We start from the raw sequence: 19,673 nt of genomic DNA, 5'->3' as shown, positions 1-19,673 counted from the left end.
TTGTTGAGAGAGCAATTTAACATAAATAGCAATGTAAATTATTATTAATGTTGCTGATACTGCTTCCAATTTTTTAATTATTAAATTAGTAGTATTCCCAAACTGCATAATGTAGGTATGCATATTAAACTTCTTTTATTTTCCAGAAAACTATGCAAAATTCCCTGACTTTTCCTAATTTCCCTGATTTCGAGTTTTGTGACAACTCTGTTTATTAATGTCGTAATTCCGACTACGGCGAGAGATTCACTCGCAGAAACCTGCTTCTATTTGCCCCGGTGATCGCCGAGGAAAGTATCGCTTCTTCGGTCATGCTTTATCATGCTTTATCATGAATTATCGTTATGTAAACGGACGCATTGTCATGCATCCTCCAACAGCGGGTATATAATTATTGTCTATGTATATATGTATGTGTATGCGTGTATACATATACATGTGTATATTTATAGATTCTACAAAAAACGCGTCTTGCATGTTTAGATATCACCCTTGGCTTGGTCGCTTTTTAACGCGATTTACATAGATGAGGAATCGCTCGCAAGATTCCACGAACGACTTCCAGTGAAGGTGACATATTGCGGAAACGTTCGCGGACAATAAATACAACGAGCGGCATTTTATTATTATTTCTTTCGAGTTAAACTGTTATGTCTTCTCTTTATACAGAACCGTAAAAAAAATGAAATCGACCGCACATTCGTTATCTTCGATATCGCAACGCAAAGCGGACGCTTTGAGGAAACGTATCGTGTTAAACTAACATTGCTCGTTTGATTGAAATTTTACGGTCAATATAAGGACGGCGTACAAATGGATGAATACACGTAGATGTATTACAATTCTAAGTGCGACTGAGAAGACGTGGAAAGTAACAGACGTGACGAAGAAGAAATACCGTGCTTGTACGATCGGAGGTGCAAGTTGTGCAAAACGCAAGTTGCCCGACAAGAAACGAACTCACATATACTCGATCTAAGATTTACGCAATCGTAAAATTTGCGTAAGTTACGCAATAGCTTTCAACGTATCGCATTTACATCAATTGTAAATCAGTCTGAAGCAGCCTGAGCCAGTATAAATCATCGTAACTCTCTTATTGCGATATAATAAATAATTTTCTACTCTCAATAAATATAGCTAATAAATATCTAATAAATATCGATAACTCTGTACAAATAAAAATACTCGGATTATAAATACTAAAGCAGAGACTCATGTAGGCTATATAAGAATAAAAGTTGCGATCATGTCCTTTTGCGTATCATAGGAGCGGACACAATTAACGCACGCGACATCGGAAAGAAAATCATAGCGATCGAGATGATCCCTCTTAAATTATGTTATCCGTATTCGTACAAACGTTTCAGTACAAATGATACTATTATACATTGTCGTATATATCATAATGGAGACTTATGAAATTGGTGGGTTACGAAATCCGCTAAAAGATTGCTTATTGTATAATCCTAAAGTATATATATTATGCATTAAGATTTTTATCGGTATCAGATATTGCGTGTTACTTGGTGTTAACCGTTTAGCCTCCTAGAAAATTTGTGTACACGTTGTATATGATTCTTTGAATCCTCTCTGTCCCACCACCTACCACCGCACATTACTCCCCCGAAACGAATGGTTCACATATAGTGATAGTAACATCTCAAGCTTATATTTGGTCGCAATGACTCGTCAACAATATATCTAACGTTCTAAGAGAATGGCGTAATATTAATTAAACATCTCTTTCTCTGCAGGTGTTTACAATGATTAGTTTGTAAAAGCATCGGTCTAACGGTTTCTTTTATCACACGTTTTTTCCCCTTTTTCAAAGGCTCGAGGATTTATCTTAGCGAATATTTTATATTTCAACCGGAAGCAAATTCTATATTTCAATCTTCGAAAAACGAAACATTTAGGATACTCTCAAAGCTCGTAAAACTGCGCTAAATTGTACTATTCGGTTGTTAACGATGCATGTAGGGTTCTATCTAAGAACTCTAAGCCAACATATGATACTTAACTGACGCGAACGACGGCAACGCGTCTGACGATCGTTATTTAATTACTCGCGACGCCGTAAAATACACCGAACAAGGATAAGATCGTTTATCGGGTTCGTCCAGCCGGCAAATGAAGTTACGCGTATCATCGACAAAACGCTGGACGAAAATGTCACACGTCTTCCTCCCTTTCTCTTTCTTATAACAATATTAAACTTTGGAATAATCGCGTACAGCCGATATTTGATTACTCGGGTCGCAAGTAGAACTACCATTTACAGAATACGCTTACATACTTCATGCAAATTCTTCTTAAAATTATAAGTAACCGAACGCGAGGACGCGTGCGATTTAACGTCAAAGTCGTGTCTTTTCCTTCCTTCTGAAGTACGACATGTGCATCGTTATTATTAGAAATTGTAGTGATTGATACGAGATCGTCTCGTAATCCATTGTGCGTGTGCACGTACATATCCCGGCTTAATTCAATGCTACATTTTGTACAATTCAGTAAATGCTCGAAAACGAGCTCATCCAATTTGACGCAACTGCAACAACTTGTTCAATCAACCGTTCGCAGTGCGATCATCATGAAATGTCAAGTGTCTCGTTCCATTTTATCTTCCTCTCGTTATGCATTATAAAATTCCCGTGAACGTAAAAATCTTGTTCAACTTAACGTTTCTCGCAAACGCAAAAGCGTCACTCAACAAACCTTGTATATGCTGGACTGCGTAAGAAAGGTACACAAAATGACCCAACTCATCATCTCGTTTAAATGTAAAAGATTTCCAAAAATCGTTCGCTATTTAGGAAAATCCTTGAGATATCGAACGACGGATATCTCTCTAACGCGACTGCGGAGGTCTCCAGAGACGAACAAAGATCTAACACACTAGCGGGTTCTCTAGTGTGTTAGTCGCCTGTTTCATATGGTCTCTTGACTGTTCACCGACTGCGAACTGCGTGATGTTTTCCGACTAATCGGTTCCAAGTATGCCGCGGGTGCCCATCCCTCCACGCCGCTGCCGATCAGTTTGACGAACCACCAGCCAGCACAGCCAACTTTGAGAAGCTCCAAGGTATCACCCTCGCGCATCGTGACTTCAGACTGCCCCACCGCGCAATAATCGGCCAATGCCACGTACCTTCCACCCTGCGATCATGAGACAAATGCATTTACTTATCAAAAAGAAAGAATACGTTAGTCCAAGACCTTGTCTCGGCATTTAAACTCTTCAATGAAGAAAACACTTACAGGTGCCGGTCCCGGACTGTCGCCAAATGCGTCCTCGTCGTCCGTATTGCTATTTTCCGAACTCCACGCCGCATCCTCCTCTGTGGACTGCGACACGTCAGTCATGTGAGAGATAACGCTGTTGCTATCAACGGATAGCGTTCGCAAAGATCCCGATATACTGCCTTGAGCTTCCCACGAGATAGTTTGTCTCAAGGGCCTTTAGAAGACGAAAAAGTAATGAAATATTCCAAGGATTGGAATGTATGCATATTATTAATTTTTAGCAAGAATCACATACTTATGATTGGATTTTCCAAGAGCTGAATTCTGTTTGCCTTTAAGTTCGGCTAGTTGGGACATCAGAACCCCTTTAATATGGCGCACCCAGGATTGCTTCACATCGATGCTCGGCGCTTGTATCGTGTGCACCTCGGCTCTACCTTGTAACCATATCTCGAATCGTCTGGCGTCGCCTTTCACCGACTCCGTTAAACCAATCTGGGACATCTGCATTAAACAGAATTACATGTAAATTGCTTAAATATGATTAAATAGAAAGACAGGTAATTTTAAGATTGAAAAATACCTTCAAATATCTTTTAAAATGATACGTGGCTTTGTCGTGAGCTTGAGGTTTGCTGTGCTTACAAAATATCAGAGCCTTTTCGTATAAGAAAATATGTCGCTGAGATGGTTTTAGTCGCAACAGACGCTCCCGTTTACTACTGCTCCAGACACTAAATGAGCCTTGTAACAATAATTCACCCTGTGCACTCAAATCGCCCTATAAATGCAGAGATACAATAAGAGATAAGATACAATAAATCGCGACAAAAATAAAGCCAAGATGCTTACTCCAAATCCTGTTATCGCAGTTTGATGCATGCTGTCATTAACGCATTTTAACACAACTAGCATACAATCCAGCGCTTCCTGTAACTCGGTGCAGCACGAAGGTTCATCGCTATACTTTAATAAATCTTTTAACAACAACTGGTACTTAGTAATTCGCTGAACAGGCTTGAGAAGGTAGGCAGCGAGCGGCAGCTTGTGACCAAGCTTCTGCTGGCAAGCTGCGAGAAACTGTGGCTCGCTTTGTATTTGTTCGCGCAATCTTTCAGATCGCGTAATGTTTTGACAATAATAACTGTACAATCTAAAGAACATCTCGCGCTAAAAATATAAATGAAATTATTATTTAAACAGACATGGCATGTATATATAAGTGCTGTATAACTCACCCTTTGAACAAAGCACAAAGCGACGAGCTCAGTATTCGAAATGCAGTTCTCCAAATCCCTTAAAAAGGTCTCTCCATGAAAAATACAAATATCCTCTAAATTTCCAAACAACACGTCCGCTTTTCCAACTAATGCAGCGGGTATCAAATGAGCCATTGCCTCGTTTGTCATTTCCATTTTGTAGCCTTTAATGATTGAGCCAAGTTCTGCGACATAGATTCGCTCAGTTTCTACGAGTTCGGTCAAGACGTGGCCGCGCTTTAAGCGTAAAGCTTCGACGTCTCGAGGTTCGCTTTCCGGCGACGAAGACTCTCCCTCTATAGGACTCATCTCCATCTTAAATAAATAGAAAAGTTATATATGTACAAAAAATTTATGAAATGAAATAACATACAGCAAAACTTCGTTTCCAAACATGTTGAAAGACAAGACAGTTGCAATAACCAAATAGTTCCGATAATAGAGGCTCATTAGTTCTCCCCTCTACCAGCACCTATTAGTTCCGATAATAAGAGCTAATTTCAGAAAATTGAAGTCGAGCACGACGTCAAACTCTTGTTATCCGAACTACATTGCTGTAGTTGCAACAAATTATATATAATAGAACTTTGTTTATCTGCGTTCCATTCATATGAACAAGTTCGTGATCAGTTCGTGATCAGTTCGTGGTCAGTTCGTGTTCAATTCCAAATATACAACGTCGCAATTCGGATAATAAGAGCTCTGTAGCTATGAATTAATACATTTGGAACTAATCACAAACTGATTCGTATAAATGGAATTCTACTGTATAATTTTTCAAATATCATTTATAAGTAAGAAACGAAATTTACCTTTGGCATGGTATTAGCTTTTTTAAGGATTCTGCCAGACTTTACGGTTTGAGGCAGTGATTGTAAGGGTTTGACTGGTTCTGGAGTGACGGTTTGTACTGGTCTAGCTGGTTTAATCAACTGTTGTTTTAGTGCCATTATTCTCTTGTCGCACATCAAAGATACGTCTTCTATCCTTTGTAGAACCTATGAAACAGATTTCGTATCAAGATGTATATCTTACAACAAGAAATCTCTTAGAAATACATACTTGTGTGATGAGCGCTTTAGTTTCCGGCATCACAGAATCCTGAAAGATACATCGGGGATGATGAAATTCCTCCGCGGCTTCGATCAATTGTTGCAGCTCTTGGAGCGCCTGATCCGGTGGCGTGGTGCTATTCTGCGACGCTAACAATTCTATCCCTCGCGTACACCAAGTGTTAGCCTAATTAATTAACAAAGAATTAACTCTTTCATCGGAAGGAGAACTAATAGATCTGAAACGCGAACTGAACGCACCTTATCTATACGCTCCATAAGTTCCCTGCACTTGGTCAGCATAAGGAGTCGTCTCTCGAGTCTCTGACTGAGAATAGTACAGACTCTCTGCAACTCCACGCATTTGGGTTCCACAACGTCCGCTGGGCACTGATGTCTTCCAGACAATAGCAGTTGACCAGCGGATATCACCTCCTCTGCGCGATCTATGTCTCCCTATAAACACATGTAATTACATTTATGCACGATAACGCGATTAGATGTCGATATATAAATGAAAGTGCTACGAACAACCATGGCATGTTTCTTAGTCTCATTAAATCGTCTAGAAAGAAAAGTTCTCGTAAAATAAACAAAAATACACTATTATATATGCGTGCAATGCAGAGATCGAGAAATCATAATGATAGTCACATTCTCAAAAGTTCATCGTGCCAGTGATCGGACATGAATCAAATCTCCACCGGTTTTCCGATGACACTTATGCGTGCATTTCAACTAAAAGAAGTAAGAAAACGAAATAAGATATTAGCTTAAACGGTAAATAACGAGTAATCAAAATTTAATTCATGTAGCGCCTACGAAATACTTGTCGAAACGTAACGTTTTCTATTTCAGTCCAAGACATGATAAGTATAAGACTGAGACATATGTAATACGTAGATGCTAAGATATCAAAATCTCTGTGTCTCAAAATGTATTACAGAAGTCTATTACAGAATACATGAATGTTGTTAAGTGGATTGCTTACCAAGACCCAAATCCACATGGTATGCAACAAATAGGACTATCGACAAAATGAGGAAAGCGGTGCAAAGTAACATTTGTGCATGATGTGCGTTATATATGTTACTGCTGGTAATCATGTTCAAACCAGAATTACGTGTTACATATAAACATGATGACAGATATTTAAATTTCTAGCATAATCATGATTTGCAAGTATAATATTGTATTTCTATCTCGTTACGGAGTTTATATTGCAAGAAGAGAAATGGTTTCATAATGAATAAAAAAAGTACTAGTTTGAATGATGCATTTTGGTGCTTTGAGTGCAATGTGTACATTCTGTTCCGAAGTTCAAAATTAGCAATGTTGTTAAATTGCTTTCACTAACAATAAGTCATCGTATAATCATATTACTTTCATATAATGGGCCTTTAGATTTACAATTCTTTAGCTTTATCTTTCAACAAACTCTTTTATGCTATTTGAAAATCCAATTTGTTCTGAGATTTTAGGTATTTCATCAGTAAAATGATCAAATATGTTAATTTGATATATTGTATTATCTCGAAAAATTAAAAAATATCACGTACTCTGCATATTCGCTGAAATGCTGATGTGTCGTGCAATAATTGCTCCACTCTTGCTTGCGTCTCGCCGACTTCCGTCATTTCTTCCGCCGTCTTTAAATGCTGATCTAATGTCGCTTGCAATTCTCGAAAATCTTGCTCGAATTGCCGCAGAGCCAGACAGTGTCTCAAACGTGAGCTATGATGCGACCAAAACAAGTCGAAAGTTCGTTCAGTTTCCTCCAACTGAACAAGTAGTCTGAAATTAAATTAAAATGTAAAAAATTAAAATATATTTAACATTCAATATTATAAACAGTCAAAGAATTTATAAATGTTTTCTTTTCTTTTTAGATTTTCTTATTTTCTTATTAAGACGCGTTCCCATCTCCCACTGAAGGTAATCGCGTCGCTCGGCAAACTGGTTCTTCTTCTTTTTTTATAAAAGAAAAAGTTGGCACGATTAACTTCACTGGAGACGAACCCTTTTAGATTAGATTTCTTATTAGATTAATTAAGTCAAATAAAAAGCAATTGATTTGTAAATTATTTCGTCAAATTTATTATTAATTATCGATTTCTTCTTTTATTTCTTTACCTCTCTACTGCAGCAACATTTCCTAATCTGTCGGCCGTTCCTTTTCCTGTCAGCTGCCGTACACTATCCAAAAGGGCTTCTCCGTGCCTAGCAGCGCTGAGTATTTCTTCTTTTAACTCGTTATATTCAGCTTGTTGCTGCGACAATAGTGTTGTCGTAGCTAGAGTGTTGTTAGGAAATTCCACTTCGGCCAAACGTCGCGTGAAAGAGTCCAACGCGAGAGACACGTCCTGCGTCATCGATGAAAACTTTTCCAAACTCTGTACAAAGAAAGTAAAAAAAACATGAAAATTTATTAATACAAAATGCACGAGTTAATTTCACCCAATATCGTTAAATTTGTTTCACGTATTTACAATTCTGTTTTGTATCCAAGTATGATGGCAATATGGTAAATCGCCGCCGAGTTGCTCGGTAAGCTGTTCCTTCTCTATGAACTCATGTAGTTCGGCGACGTTAGCTAAGAAAATAACTCTAAACTTGAAATCCTCTCGAAATAATTTATTCGACACTTCCGAAATGGCCTTTTGTAAAAATCCAACGGGTCGTAGTACATACGCGACGTGTACTAAACCAGGAAAAAATGCCTGGAAAAAAAACATACAATAAATACTTATGATAAGAACAATTATTCTCAATTTCAGTCTAAATTTTTGAACAGATAAACCTGTATGAATTATTGTACGATACGTTGAATGCACTTACAGAAATTTTTAGAAGTACCGTTTTCACTGAATTCCACTTATCGTTTCTCCGATCAATTATTAAATGAAATCCAAGATCAGCTTCTTGCAGTCTAAGTGATAAAGTTTAAAATACGAATGTAATTTAATTTAATTCAGGTAATTAAATAGTTTAACACAAAAAGAGAAACAAAATCATGCATAAATTAATCGCGTTGAACTAATCAGCTGTATTCTTACGTTGGCACAGAAGTTAGATACAGCATAAGACGCTGATAGTCCAAATCAGTCAAGTTATGAAAATTGCCATTATCTGGAAATGTGATTATAGGACATCCCTCTCGCGTTTTTCCTCCTGAAAAGAAACAAGGGAGGAGCTATTTAAAAACACTAATCTTGACGGAAGTAAAATCTCAGAGCAGCTTATAGCGTTTTAGATATTTACCAGCAATAATAGCGTATTGTGCTTGGAGAAGGTCTGCGACGTCTCGAACCGCCAAATCTCCGTTTTCTATCTCGCCTGTCATACTCTCTACATCTTCTGAAACCAAATATGTTGCCCTTCTCATTATAACCATCACCAATATCACCAATATTTTTAAGAATATATTCTAGATTTTTTCTTATATATCGTTGCTTATTTGAATTAATAATTCATAATAAATTCCTTAAATTAATAAAAAATTTATATTTAAAATTAAAAAATTACTTAATAAACAGTATAGTATAGTTAGAAATTAATTAAAACTGCTTCTTTGCTTCACTGCTTCATTTTTATATATTTAAACATTTGCAAATATATAGGCATTACTCATGTATTAATTCATGTATATTTATGTAATATAAATCTTATTGAATACTTTTAACATAATCACGGTAATAGAAACTTTTACCATGTATTTTGTTCTTGAATTAGCATTGGAAAAACCGCGTGTCCGAATTATTTGAAAAAAGAAAAAATTGCTACACTTCACAGTAGGTGTCACAGTATCACTCAATTGTAGCAAAAAGCTCAAATAACTTAACGATTCCAGTTGACACTCTGTTACGCAATTGTTTACAGTGAATGCACGGCTCAAGTCTCACTGGTGTACTGAATGCGAGTACCTGATCAGAAGGTTGCACTCACATGACCTTGCTCATGCCACTGAGCTGAAACAGTTTCCTACAGTACCCACAATATTGCTGATATAACTGTAAACCAAGAGGCTCTCAAACGGGAGATTATACCCTTAATTATGCCAAGAATCTTGAAAGACAAGATAGTTAATTTCTAACTACCGACACATCCTAGAAAACACCTGATCCTGTAACGGTTCAACGCCTTTCCTAACTTTGCATATATAAGAAATGAGATTTTAGATATGAGCTATTAGAAGAAAAGAAAATTAATCATGAGCTATATGTAATATGCATTATGTTTAGCATTTTTAAAACTCTTTAAAAATCAGAGTTTTATGATAATTGCAACTAGAATTTCATCTGCTTTATTAATATTAGATTTTATCTCTGCTCATTAATTAATTTAAATTCGGTTTTGTTTTATAAGATAACATAAAAAATATATACGCTTTTATACATACATGTTACAAATAAAATGTGTAAATTATGTATACATAATAGGTAGTTAGTAACTTAATAAAGAAAGTTTATGTTTGCATGAAATGAGAAGCACTGTAGCTGTTATTACTATAGTTACTTCATTTCCATGTCTGGAATTCAAGGAAGATAAGAAATATTAAGATTCTATACTTTTTGGTATCAGTTCATTGAACTCTCTGAACACATACATATAAGGTGATGATATATATGAAGGTCATGAAAAATAAGGTATATTTTTCATAGTTTCAAAGAAAGTTTTATTATATGAAATAAGATAGACTGTACATTTTTAACAAATACAATTTACGTAATTATTCATTCTCATTGTTTCTACAGAAGTCTTATATATGAATGTATTATCTACAAATATTTGGCTAAATGTTTTTTATTGGTTGCAGAAATATTTCATACATCCAAATGTTTTTGATAGAACATAGCTTATTTATATTTGTTATACATCTACATGTTTTTGATGGAACACAATTTGCTTATTCGATATAACAAAAAATATACATACTTATATTTTAACAAAATCGTACTTAACAGCAGTATAAGTTAGAATCTTTGTATATAATTTCATATATCGTTCATATATATTAAAAGATTATTGTACTTACGTATTTCTTATATTACTGATTCTCAGTTTAAGATCGGGAGCAATTGTCAGGGAAATACAGCCTTACATTATATATCACATTCATATATTGTACACACGCATACCGTTTGTATAAAATTATTTTTTCATTATTTTGTTTTTCAGTCTTCCACGTTATACGCTTTTGTTTTCAATCGTGTGATAACAGTTGAGTACCAGCCCGCGCGTAGTGACCTGATAAGTCGCAGTGCAGTTGTCATGCAAGTTTCTGATAGGCGTCAGCACGTAGGTATCGGTCTGTCCTAGATCACTGGTTATTACCAACGGTAGTATCTTACTGCCTTTCGCCTCGAGGGCGATTTCCGACTTGGGTGATCTCCGTTGGCCCGTGTCGTCTCTCGCATCGGACTCGGTCGTGCAGTGATTCTGCGCGGTCTGACTTCTCGCGAACTCCAGTTTGGCGAATTTCACCTGCGGGAACTGCACCTTCATGAAACGCCGAAACGTCGAGTACCCCAATTTCTTGACGTTGGGCGACACCTTCTTACAGTACTGCATGTACAGGTCGTGCACAGTTTTCCGCGTCAAATCCGACGGTAGATGCAACGGCGCGTTCTTGGCGAGCTTGGTCTTTTGCTTCGTTTCCTGCATCTCGATAAAACTCTTTAGGAATTTCATCGCGATCTTGTACGTTTCCAGCGAGAACGTGTTGTGCGGTATCTTGCCGTGATTACCATGCATGCGTGGCGTCACACCGTGCGTCATCAGATGCTTCCGGATTCGCTTGAGCTGATAATGTGTACAATTCTCCAGATACAAGAAAGCGTCCAGGCACACTCTTCGACCCTGATAAACGTACTGCGCACGTAATCTACGTCGTTCCGTGTGCCGGGCTGTTTGATAGGGATCAGTCAGACAGGCCATTGTCACGCCCATTAAATACATGTCATGCTCGGCTTTAGTTAGTTCCGCGATGTTTAACCTGTGCCGATAAACCACCTCGGGATTTAGGCCTTTGAAGCATTCATCTTCGACACACTCACAGCCTTTCTTGAAGCGTTCCACCACTTGGGACAGATTATCCTCCAATTTCGTAGGCTCGTTACTCGTTTGACTGTTCCGAACCTTCTTCGTCTTGACCTTTGCGACGGTTTTCTTTGGCTTACTGGTGGAATCCTCGTTTTTCTACAATAAAGATAAATCGATATATCAAGCAATTTGTCAATTTTAGATTGCAAGAAACTGTTTGATACAATCTAAAGTGCATTTATCGATAAGATAAATAAATTATATCAAAATATCAAATATAAATTTCATGGAATTTTTTTTGAAAAAAAAATAGCAATCAAATAAGAGAAAAAATCTTATTTTTAGTCAAAGCACATCTTGGTGCTTAATAATATTCATATATAGATTAATATCATTTAATAATTGACGACCAATGTAATTTTTAATTGAAATTGTTGATGTTATTTCTCTAGCTACAGTTTATTGCTTTTAAAATCTGAATTTTAAATTAAACTATCAATGCGCAGTTTATAGAACTGCGATGAGAAAATTGTAAGTCTACATATAAATATTATTAAGCATCACAATCTTTCGATTTGATCAAAACAAGATTCTTTTTCTTAAATGATTTATTATTATTGATATAATTTCCACTAAAAATTGTATATAAAAATAGGTGCAACTTAATAATTTAAAATTTTACCTTCGTCCCTGCGTCTGTAACTACTTGCTCCTTCGTTGCTATATTTTTATCAGCAACAGCAACTTGTATATTAATGTTTGCTTTTTCTTTATTATTTTCCAACACTGGCTCCATTATAGTTTCCTTTGTTATTTTATTTTTATCAGCAACAGCAGCTTCTGCATTAGCTTTCACTTTTTCTTTGTCGTTTCCTGACACTAGCTCCATATTGTATCTCAATTCATACAATAGTTTCCTGTCATGATAAAATAATGTATTTTAGCATCTCGGATAAAGTAATTACAATTATCTAATAATCACACAAATTTCAGTGACAATAAATTCCGAGAGCAAAACAAGATTTAGAGTATACTCGAAAACCATTTAAATAGATTTGGTAAATATTGTTATGCATAAAACAAATCAATTTTCCAAAGATAAATGATAATTTTGCAAGATTTTAATTTCTATAATTTGTAGACGTTAATCTCCTTTTAATTCCACCACGTTTTACTTTCTGCATTTTGTTTCTTTCGCCTTTCTCTTCAAACAACAAATACATATCACTTTTATTATGATAGAAAGTGTGCGAAAGTGTAGTTCAATACAGCTACATCAAAAGGGCTGTTTTCTTTTTAGGAGTGCTTTTCATTTGCTGACACAAGTCGACACAAGTGTCGTCTTGTGTCAGTAAATGAAAAGTGATGTTTGTATCGACTTGTGTCAATAAACGGAAAGCACCTACAATCAACACTTTTGACACAAATCGACACACGTCGAATCCATCTACAATTTTGTTCAAAACTCGATCGACACTTTGCGATTTTGTTCGGAAGAAGAATGGACGTGTGATTTTAATCAATTGAACAATATTAGAGTCCACCCATAAACCAACTTTTATCATATTTATAATATATATAATATTAGAAAATACACTGTTGAGAAATTTTAAGATAATTGTAAATTCTGTGAGGTTAGGTACTAAAAATTTGCGCATACGCTATACATACGCATTCCATTTAAATTTTAAGTGGCAAATTATACTTAAATGGGTTAATTGTGTCGACTTATATCTCCTAAAAAGAAAACAAAAGGAAATAGATACCCATGTATTCAGCTCCTTCGAGCACCTTCTGCACTTGCTGGAATGAGGTAACTGTGTACATACTCACGATCCGGAAATGTCCGGAATAATTCAAGGAAGGAAATCGGAGTGGAGTGTACGGAGTGCAGTTAGGAAGATCAGATTTCAGAGATGCGTTTCCCTGGACGCGTATTCCGTAGGAAACAATAGGAAAGTGCAAGCGGGGTTTGGGGTGAGCGCGGTGTCGCGCGGTGAGTGCAGAAAGTGCAGCCGCGATCATAAGGTCGAGAGTCGCTGATCGCACCCCTCGGTTGCCAACTTTCGTCCCTATGACCTGTTACGAGTGCTACGTCGACAGTTTTAACTCACCGTGTTTCGACGGGTTGTCACGAGCTCCACGGCTTGGCCATCCGACAGTTTGACGGACGTCTGGTCGACGAAATGGCGTCCAATGGTGTCTACGTGAACTCGATCTCGCAGCACGTAACAATGAATCACAATGAATCGCACCGTAATACACCAGCTAGTACTCCCGACGAAATAGCGAACGTCTCGTTCGTGTTATTGTCGTGGCGAAAGGGAGGGGGCCCTCTTCCAGGGCCGTCTACGAAAGTACGGCACCCTGCACCTTTCGTCTCGTTATCACGTCGTGATAAAAAGTATCGCGAACACATTTGAATTTACTTTGGTAGCAGAAAACGTTCAATTATGTTTTACGCTTTAATCGGGAGATTTTGCATGGATTGCGATAGAATCTCCTGTTCTTATCATAAAAATAAAATATCATATGTATAGAGTATCTCAGACAATATACAATATTTATAAAATATTTAGAAAATATTTATGAATATTTATAAGATTTATTACAAATATTATTATGAAATATTTTTATTGTAAATGTTATAATAAATGCTATGAAAATACTTAATGAGACATAATCCAAGTAAAAAATACTTAGAAATATTTATTTATATTTATCATAAATATTGCATAAAATATTTGATCATTTACATTTTAATAATATTTTGAATGAAGCTTTATATAAAATATGTATGAAATATTTATATAATATAAAATAAATATTAATATATATATTTATATAATATATAAATATATAAATATTAAATATTCTGTGCTATCTGGGATTAAAGTGGGACATTTAGTTATTTGATAATTCAATTATTTGCATTTTAATTGATAACTTAAGTATTTACATTTTATATCTTACAGATGTTTCGCATCGAAGAATTTAATAAAAACAAATTAACCTTCCGTCTAGGTTTTTTTTTGGCACGAGCAAAATTTCATTTTTAAACTCCAAAATAAAGGAGGACAGAATCCAATTCTCTCTCTCTTTCTCCCTTCTAAAATATTTTGTTAAAAATTATTTTGTAATGTAACAAAAATGTTGAAAAGTAACCCTGAATTTTAATTTTTGCATTTTTTGAAAGCCTACTCTGGAAAAAGACTCTGATTGCTTTAATTGGAATTTTGGTTGAAAATTAACAAATCAGAATTTTCTGATTGAATCTATTCAGAACCTGATTGATATCATTATAGAATCTTCTGTTTTGTTTATTTTGAACCATAAATTTTTCTTAATGTAGAATAGTAAAAAAAACTTAGATTGGACGGAGAAAGTAAAAATATGAAGCTTGTTCTTTTCTAAGACTGAATTTCTTGCACGATTCATCTTTCTTCTTTTTCTTTTCATATTGAAAAAAAAAGATCAAAAATGAATCACGCAAGAAGTTTAGTCTTGGAAAAAAAACAAGCCTATCATTGCAGATGAAAAATTAGGGTAGGAGTAAAAAAACTTCAGCAATAAGCAAATTGGCCAATCACAGTAGAAACTGTAATCCAACATGTTGATTTCCTCACTGCTTAAATTTTTTTGTGCCATCCGACACGACACATTTCTCCTGAAGACGTCCATAAAAAGCCCTAAGGCTTTTATGACACTTCTCTAAACATCTTTTGGAGAATTGTATGATGTGAGATGACCCTTAATAAAACTCGATGCTCACATGGCTTGTTTGACAAACGCAAGATGGAAAATCACAATCGTTAATTACAATTAAATCTTCCGTAAATCCCGCGGAAGCTATAAAACATTAATGAAACACAAGTATCCGGATTGTAGGATGTAACGCCATTAATTCGAGACTAACGAGAGATTTGTTTTTTAACCAGGAAGTAATTCGCACGTGATATCAACGCTTTTTCGCACAGTGCGTTAATGTATTCACAACATCGCGAACATCGAGGAGAAACATCGTCGTTAGTTCCCGTCGAAGGGAGGAAAAAAAGCTTCCCGATGTCGCTCTGAACGGAGACAGAAGTGTGCGGATTATTGATTGACGGGAAAATGCGGATACAGCCCTGGCACTCAACCCCTCCAATCCCCTCCAATCTCCGCAACGCTACATCGCCCTGGTGCAAGCAAGGAAAGGGCGCCACCCTGGAGACCGCATATATGCACAATGCGCAGCGCGCCGAGACGGCGAGCACGCTCCAAATAGCACCGCACGCGGGGAAACGGGTTCTTTTGACGGTCGACGACGTAATCCGGATCATACAGAGAAGTTTGTAGCAATATTGTTGCAACGTTCACTACACTAAAAGAAAAGATTGGCTGCTGCAGCAAATTAGATGGTAAAATATAGTATAGCATTTTTAATTGGTTGCAACAGCCAATTTTTGGTTGCTGCAACCAATTGTTGGTTGTGTTAGCTTATCCGCAATGTCAGTATAGAATTTCGATTAGCTAACGCAACCAAAAATTGGTTGCTGCAGTCAATTAAAAATGCTATGCCATATTTAACCATCTAATTTGCTACAACAACCAATCTTTTCTTTCAGTGTAGCGGATCCACGGTAGGCGACATGGGGACTATGACCCCTAAAGTCTCCTTTTAAAAAAATGTTTATAGCAAAATGTTACATCCCTTACGAAAAAATACACTCTTGGCGATCCGAAATAACACCTAATTGAGTGTTAACTCCCAAATAAAACTCCAACTTGAGGATTAACATTTAATTTGAGTGTCATTTCGGACTGCCAAGAGTGTATTTTTTCGTAAAGGATGTATTTTTAATATTTCTGAAATGAGACGATAAAAGTAAAAAGAGGCTAAGAGCCAACGCTAGTTTTTAATTGCTAATATTTACTGTCTTTCAAGTTTTTAATAACAAACGATAAGTCCTTTTCAATTCTGAAACACTTAATCACAATTTTGATATGCCAAAAATATTTTTTAATTTAGAAACTCTTTGAAAAACATAGATTCTATTATATTATTCTTCTTTAGTGTTATTAATATACTAATGTTGCTGTAATATTGCTGAAAAGATCTGTGCTGTATGCAAAAAGAATCCTATTTGCGATCCTCTCAATAGTTCTTTCAATAGTTCGTCTTTTATTACTGGACTGCAATTTTCCTTCTTGCTTGAACAAAATTTCGAACATGCATCTAAGATATGTTCTTTTCAGTTGAACTTTTTGCATAGTTCATCTTTCTTCTTTTTCTCTACGTTGGAGAAAAAATGAGGAAAGATGAATGCTGCAAGAAGTTCAGCTGAAAAGAACAGATAACTATTTCACTACAGCTACGTTCAGCAGAAAAAGCAGCTTTGCAACTGTTGTAAGATTCTTTAATATGATTGGTTTCATCTATATTATAGATCCAGCGAAGAGCTAAGGCCAAGTACAATCATATTAAAGAATTTTACGACAGTTGCAAAGCTGTTTTTTCTGCTGAACACACCCTTTAAGTACGAAGAGTCTATACTACTAGTTCAGCTATAAAAAAACAGATCTATTGTCGAGTTACGATGTCGATCGAACACTCGAGTGACCTATGCTTCGTACAGTACGGATCGATTCTCTACCTTGTTGATTTTCTTTCTCGGTTGCAGCAAATTAAAGAAATTTCATTTCGTGGTTTTAGACGTTCGAGAGTGGAATCGTAAACTCAGCACACAGAAAACATGGAGCAATAAGACGTAAACAGTAATGAGCTTTCTACAAAAAGCCATTATCTTTAAATTTTAAACTAGTCTCAAGTAAGTAACTGATCAACCGTAATCAATTATTCTTTTCATATTCGACTGTAATTGGTCAGTTTCTTACAGCTTAAGACTCAAATGCTTAGGTAATGGCTTATTGTAAACAACCTATCGATAAAGCGAACTGGCCAATCACAGTAGAGACAATAATAGTAAGGCAATAACGTAAGCAGTAGCAAATTCAAAATGTCGATTTACTTATCGCTTGCATTTTATTGTTCAAGTCCTTTGTATGCCTTGACGCTGCAAATGCTTCGTTGACCAATCAGAAGGAGGAATTTTATGAATCGACCAATGAAAGAATGCTTCAAAGCATTTGCAGTATTAAGTGGATTACACCTATATAGCCTTAACGGGGAGATTTCGAGCTCGCCTCGGTGCTTCGTTCCGTCACGGTTTCAACCCCCGTACGTCTCTCTCTGCCCTCCAAGGTCACAGGCATTGAAACATTGAAACCGCGGGAGCGAACGTGCGGCTTCTACGATAGCAGAAGCCTCTTATCTCGCGAGCGTGTCGAGAGAACAATCGGTTTCTCGGTTCTACGCTTAAACCCGTGGAATTCGTTCCTCGACGTCATGAAAAACACCGTTCGCTTCAGATACGGCGAGCTTATGGATATTTATACATTCAAATTATTTGAATATAGAAACGTATTTGCACTTTCCGATAAGGCTAGATAAAGCTATTTTCAAGATATACTTTGTGCAGTCATTGCTTTCGGCAGTCAAATCACTTTATGAACAATTATAACTTTTGTAGTGGAGATTGAGAAACCTGATGGATTATTAAAATTCTATTTTTAATTTTTAATTATCATTATTAATTCTCATACACCACAAATTCCAGCAGAAAATAATTTCAGCAATATTGCAGCACTGTAAACGTTGTAGCAATGTTGTAGCAAGCTTTTGTATGAATTGATTCTATTGATGTTATTGATTTTATTAACCCGCAATTGAAATATTTTTAAATTAAAATTAAATTAAGTATATGAGTTATTGTGATCCTGAGATTTTTTTAATTTTTAAATAGTAATGATTTGGAACAATTTTCACAATCTTATTTTTCATAACAAAAATTAAATTTAAAAAATCTTAAAAAAATGAAACGAATAATAAAAAATTTAGTAAGTGAACTTATATATACAGCACAAAAGCTTCACTGAAAAAAATTTTCTGGTTGAAAATGGACGAATTTATACACATATATAAATACATCTCTCTCTCTCTCTCTCTCTCTCTCTCTCTCTCTCTCTCTCTCTAAATTTATTTAACAAGAAAGGAAAGAGAAAAAGATATTTTATTGTAAAAATACTAAGAAATGTAAAAAAATTGTGAAAAATCGTAAGCATTATACAGTTTCTTGTTTACAATGATTATTAGAAAAATTTTATAATAAAAAATTAAGTATGAGAATCAAGTATAAAAAAGTATAATGAGATGTAAGATAACCGTAATATATTGTAGGTATTATATATGTATATGGAATTGAAATATAAATTATTATATGATATTGTTGAAAAAGATAGTGTGATGTAAGAACGGATATGAATCAAGATAGAATACACGAAGAAAATGCACAGAGCAGTAAACGTATATATGGTACGTAGGTATATGTCTGCGTACAGCTAGGAAGAACCAGCCATGCTTGACAATGGAATCGCATAAACTGCACGTCACCCTGTTGTGTGTAAACTCGTGGGGCGCAGCGCGCGACAATTGGTGACAACACGTCGACAAAGCGTCGGAACGAGCCAAAACGAGTCGAAAGAGCTGTGTGGCAAATGGCGACAGATTCGAGCTGACGATAACGCGAATCAGCTTTATTTATAATATCCTTTAATTCCATTATACATAGGTATAGGTAAATCAAACGAAATTCGACATATCGGTGGCAAGGGCTTTTTAATTATAAACATATATAATTAAAATTCAAAAGAAAAATTCAATCAAAATTAAAAGGTAGAAATTCCATTTTTATGATGCGATATTTCTCGTTATATACTAGATAAAGAAGCACTTATATAAGCACTTTTGCATTTAGAAATAATGATATAAACGATAATTTGTTTCTGATTAATTTTTCTTGTAAAAATAATGTTGAAACGTGTAAAAATATTAAATGTAAATTAGTACCGATTTACAAATTCGACTTTGCACAAATTCGAGAGATGGTCGTCGACGACACTGGATAGTATGGTTCCTGCAGCGAGTCATTAATCACAACTGCGAGTCCCCGATTCTCCGTCACGTTAGAAGTGG

At 35.8% G+C, this 19,673-nt stretch overlaps 1 protein-coding gene and 1 long non-coding RNA gene across 2 annotated transcripts; one reads left to right on the top strand and one right to left on the bottom strand.

Moving 5' to 3' along the window:
• Positions 1–72: 72 nt before the first annotated feature.
• On the bottom strand, positions 73–14,125 carry LOC108769903 (guanine nucleotide exchange factor DBS). The gene is made up of 15 exons (XM_018521131.1): positions 13,714–14,125; positions 12,282–12,516; positions 10,805–11,755; positions 8,047–8,277; positions 7,691–7,950; positions 7,117–7,351; positions 5,819–6,013; positions 5,568–5,744; positions 5,318–5,503; positions 4,485–4,820; positions 4,099–4,416; positions 3,830–4,027; positions 3,542–3,750; positions 3,262–3,460; positions 73–3,159 (listed from the first exon to the last, which is right to left on the bottom strand). The coding sequence occupies exons 2-15, from the start codon at positions 12,486–12,488 to the stop codon at positions 2,932–2,934; spliced, it is 3,930 nt and encodes a 1,309-aa protein (XP_018376633.1). The 5' UTR covers positions 12,489–12,516; positions 13,714–14,125; the 3' UTR covers positions 73–2,931.
• A 1,229-nt stretch (positions 14,126–15,354) lies between these two features.
• LOC108769902 (uncharacterized) lies at positions 15,355–18,127 on the top strand. Its single transcript, XR_001940566.1, has 3 exons — positions 15,355–15,929; positions 17,295–17,409; positions 17,637–18,127. It is a non-coding gene; the product is annotated as an uncharacterized LOC108769902 (long non-coding RNA).
• Positions 18,128–19,673: the final 1,546 nt, after the last annotated feature.

The sequence above is a fragment of the Trachymyrmex cornetzi genome, unplaced genomic scaffold, assembly GCF_001594075.2.
Source record: "Trachymyrmex cornetzi isolate Tcor2-1 unplaced genomic scaffold, Tcor1.1 scaffold964, whole genome shotgun sequence".
Classification (NCBI taxonomy): Eukaryota; Metazoa; Arthropoda; class Insecta; order Hymenoptera; family Formicidae; genus Trachymyrmex; species Trachymyrmex cornetzi.
The sequence above is the reverse complement of the archived record's forward strand: the minus strand, read 5'-3'. Positions and strand labels throughout refer to the sequence as shown.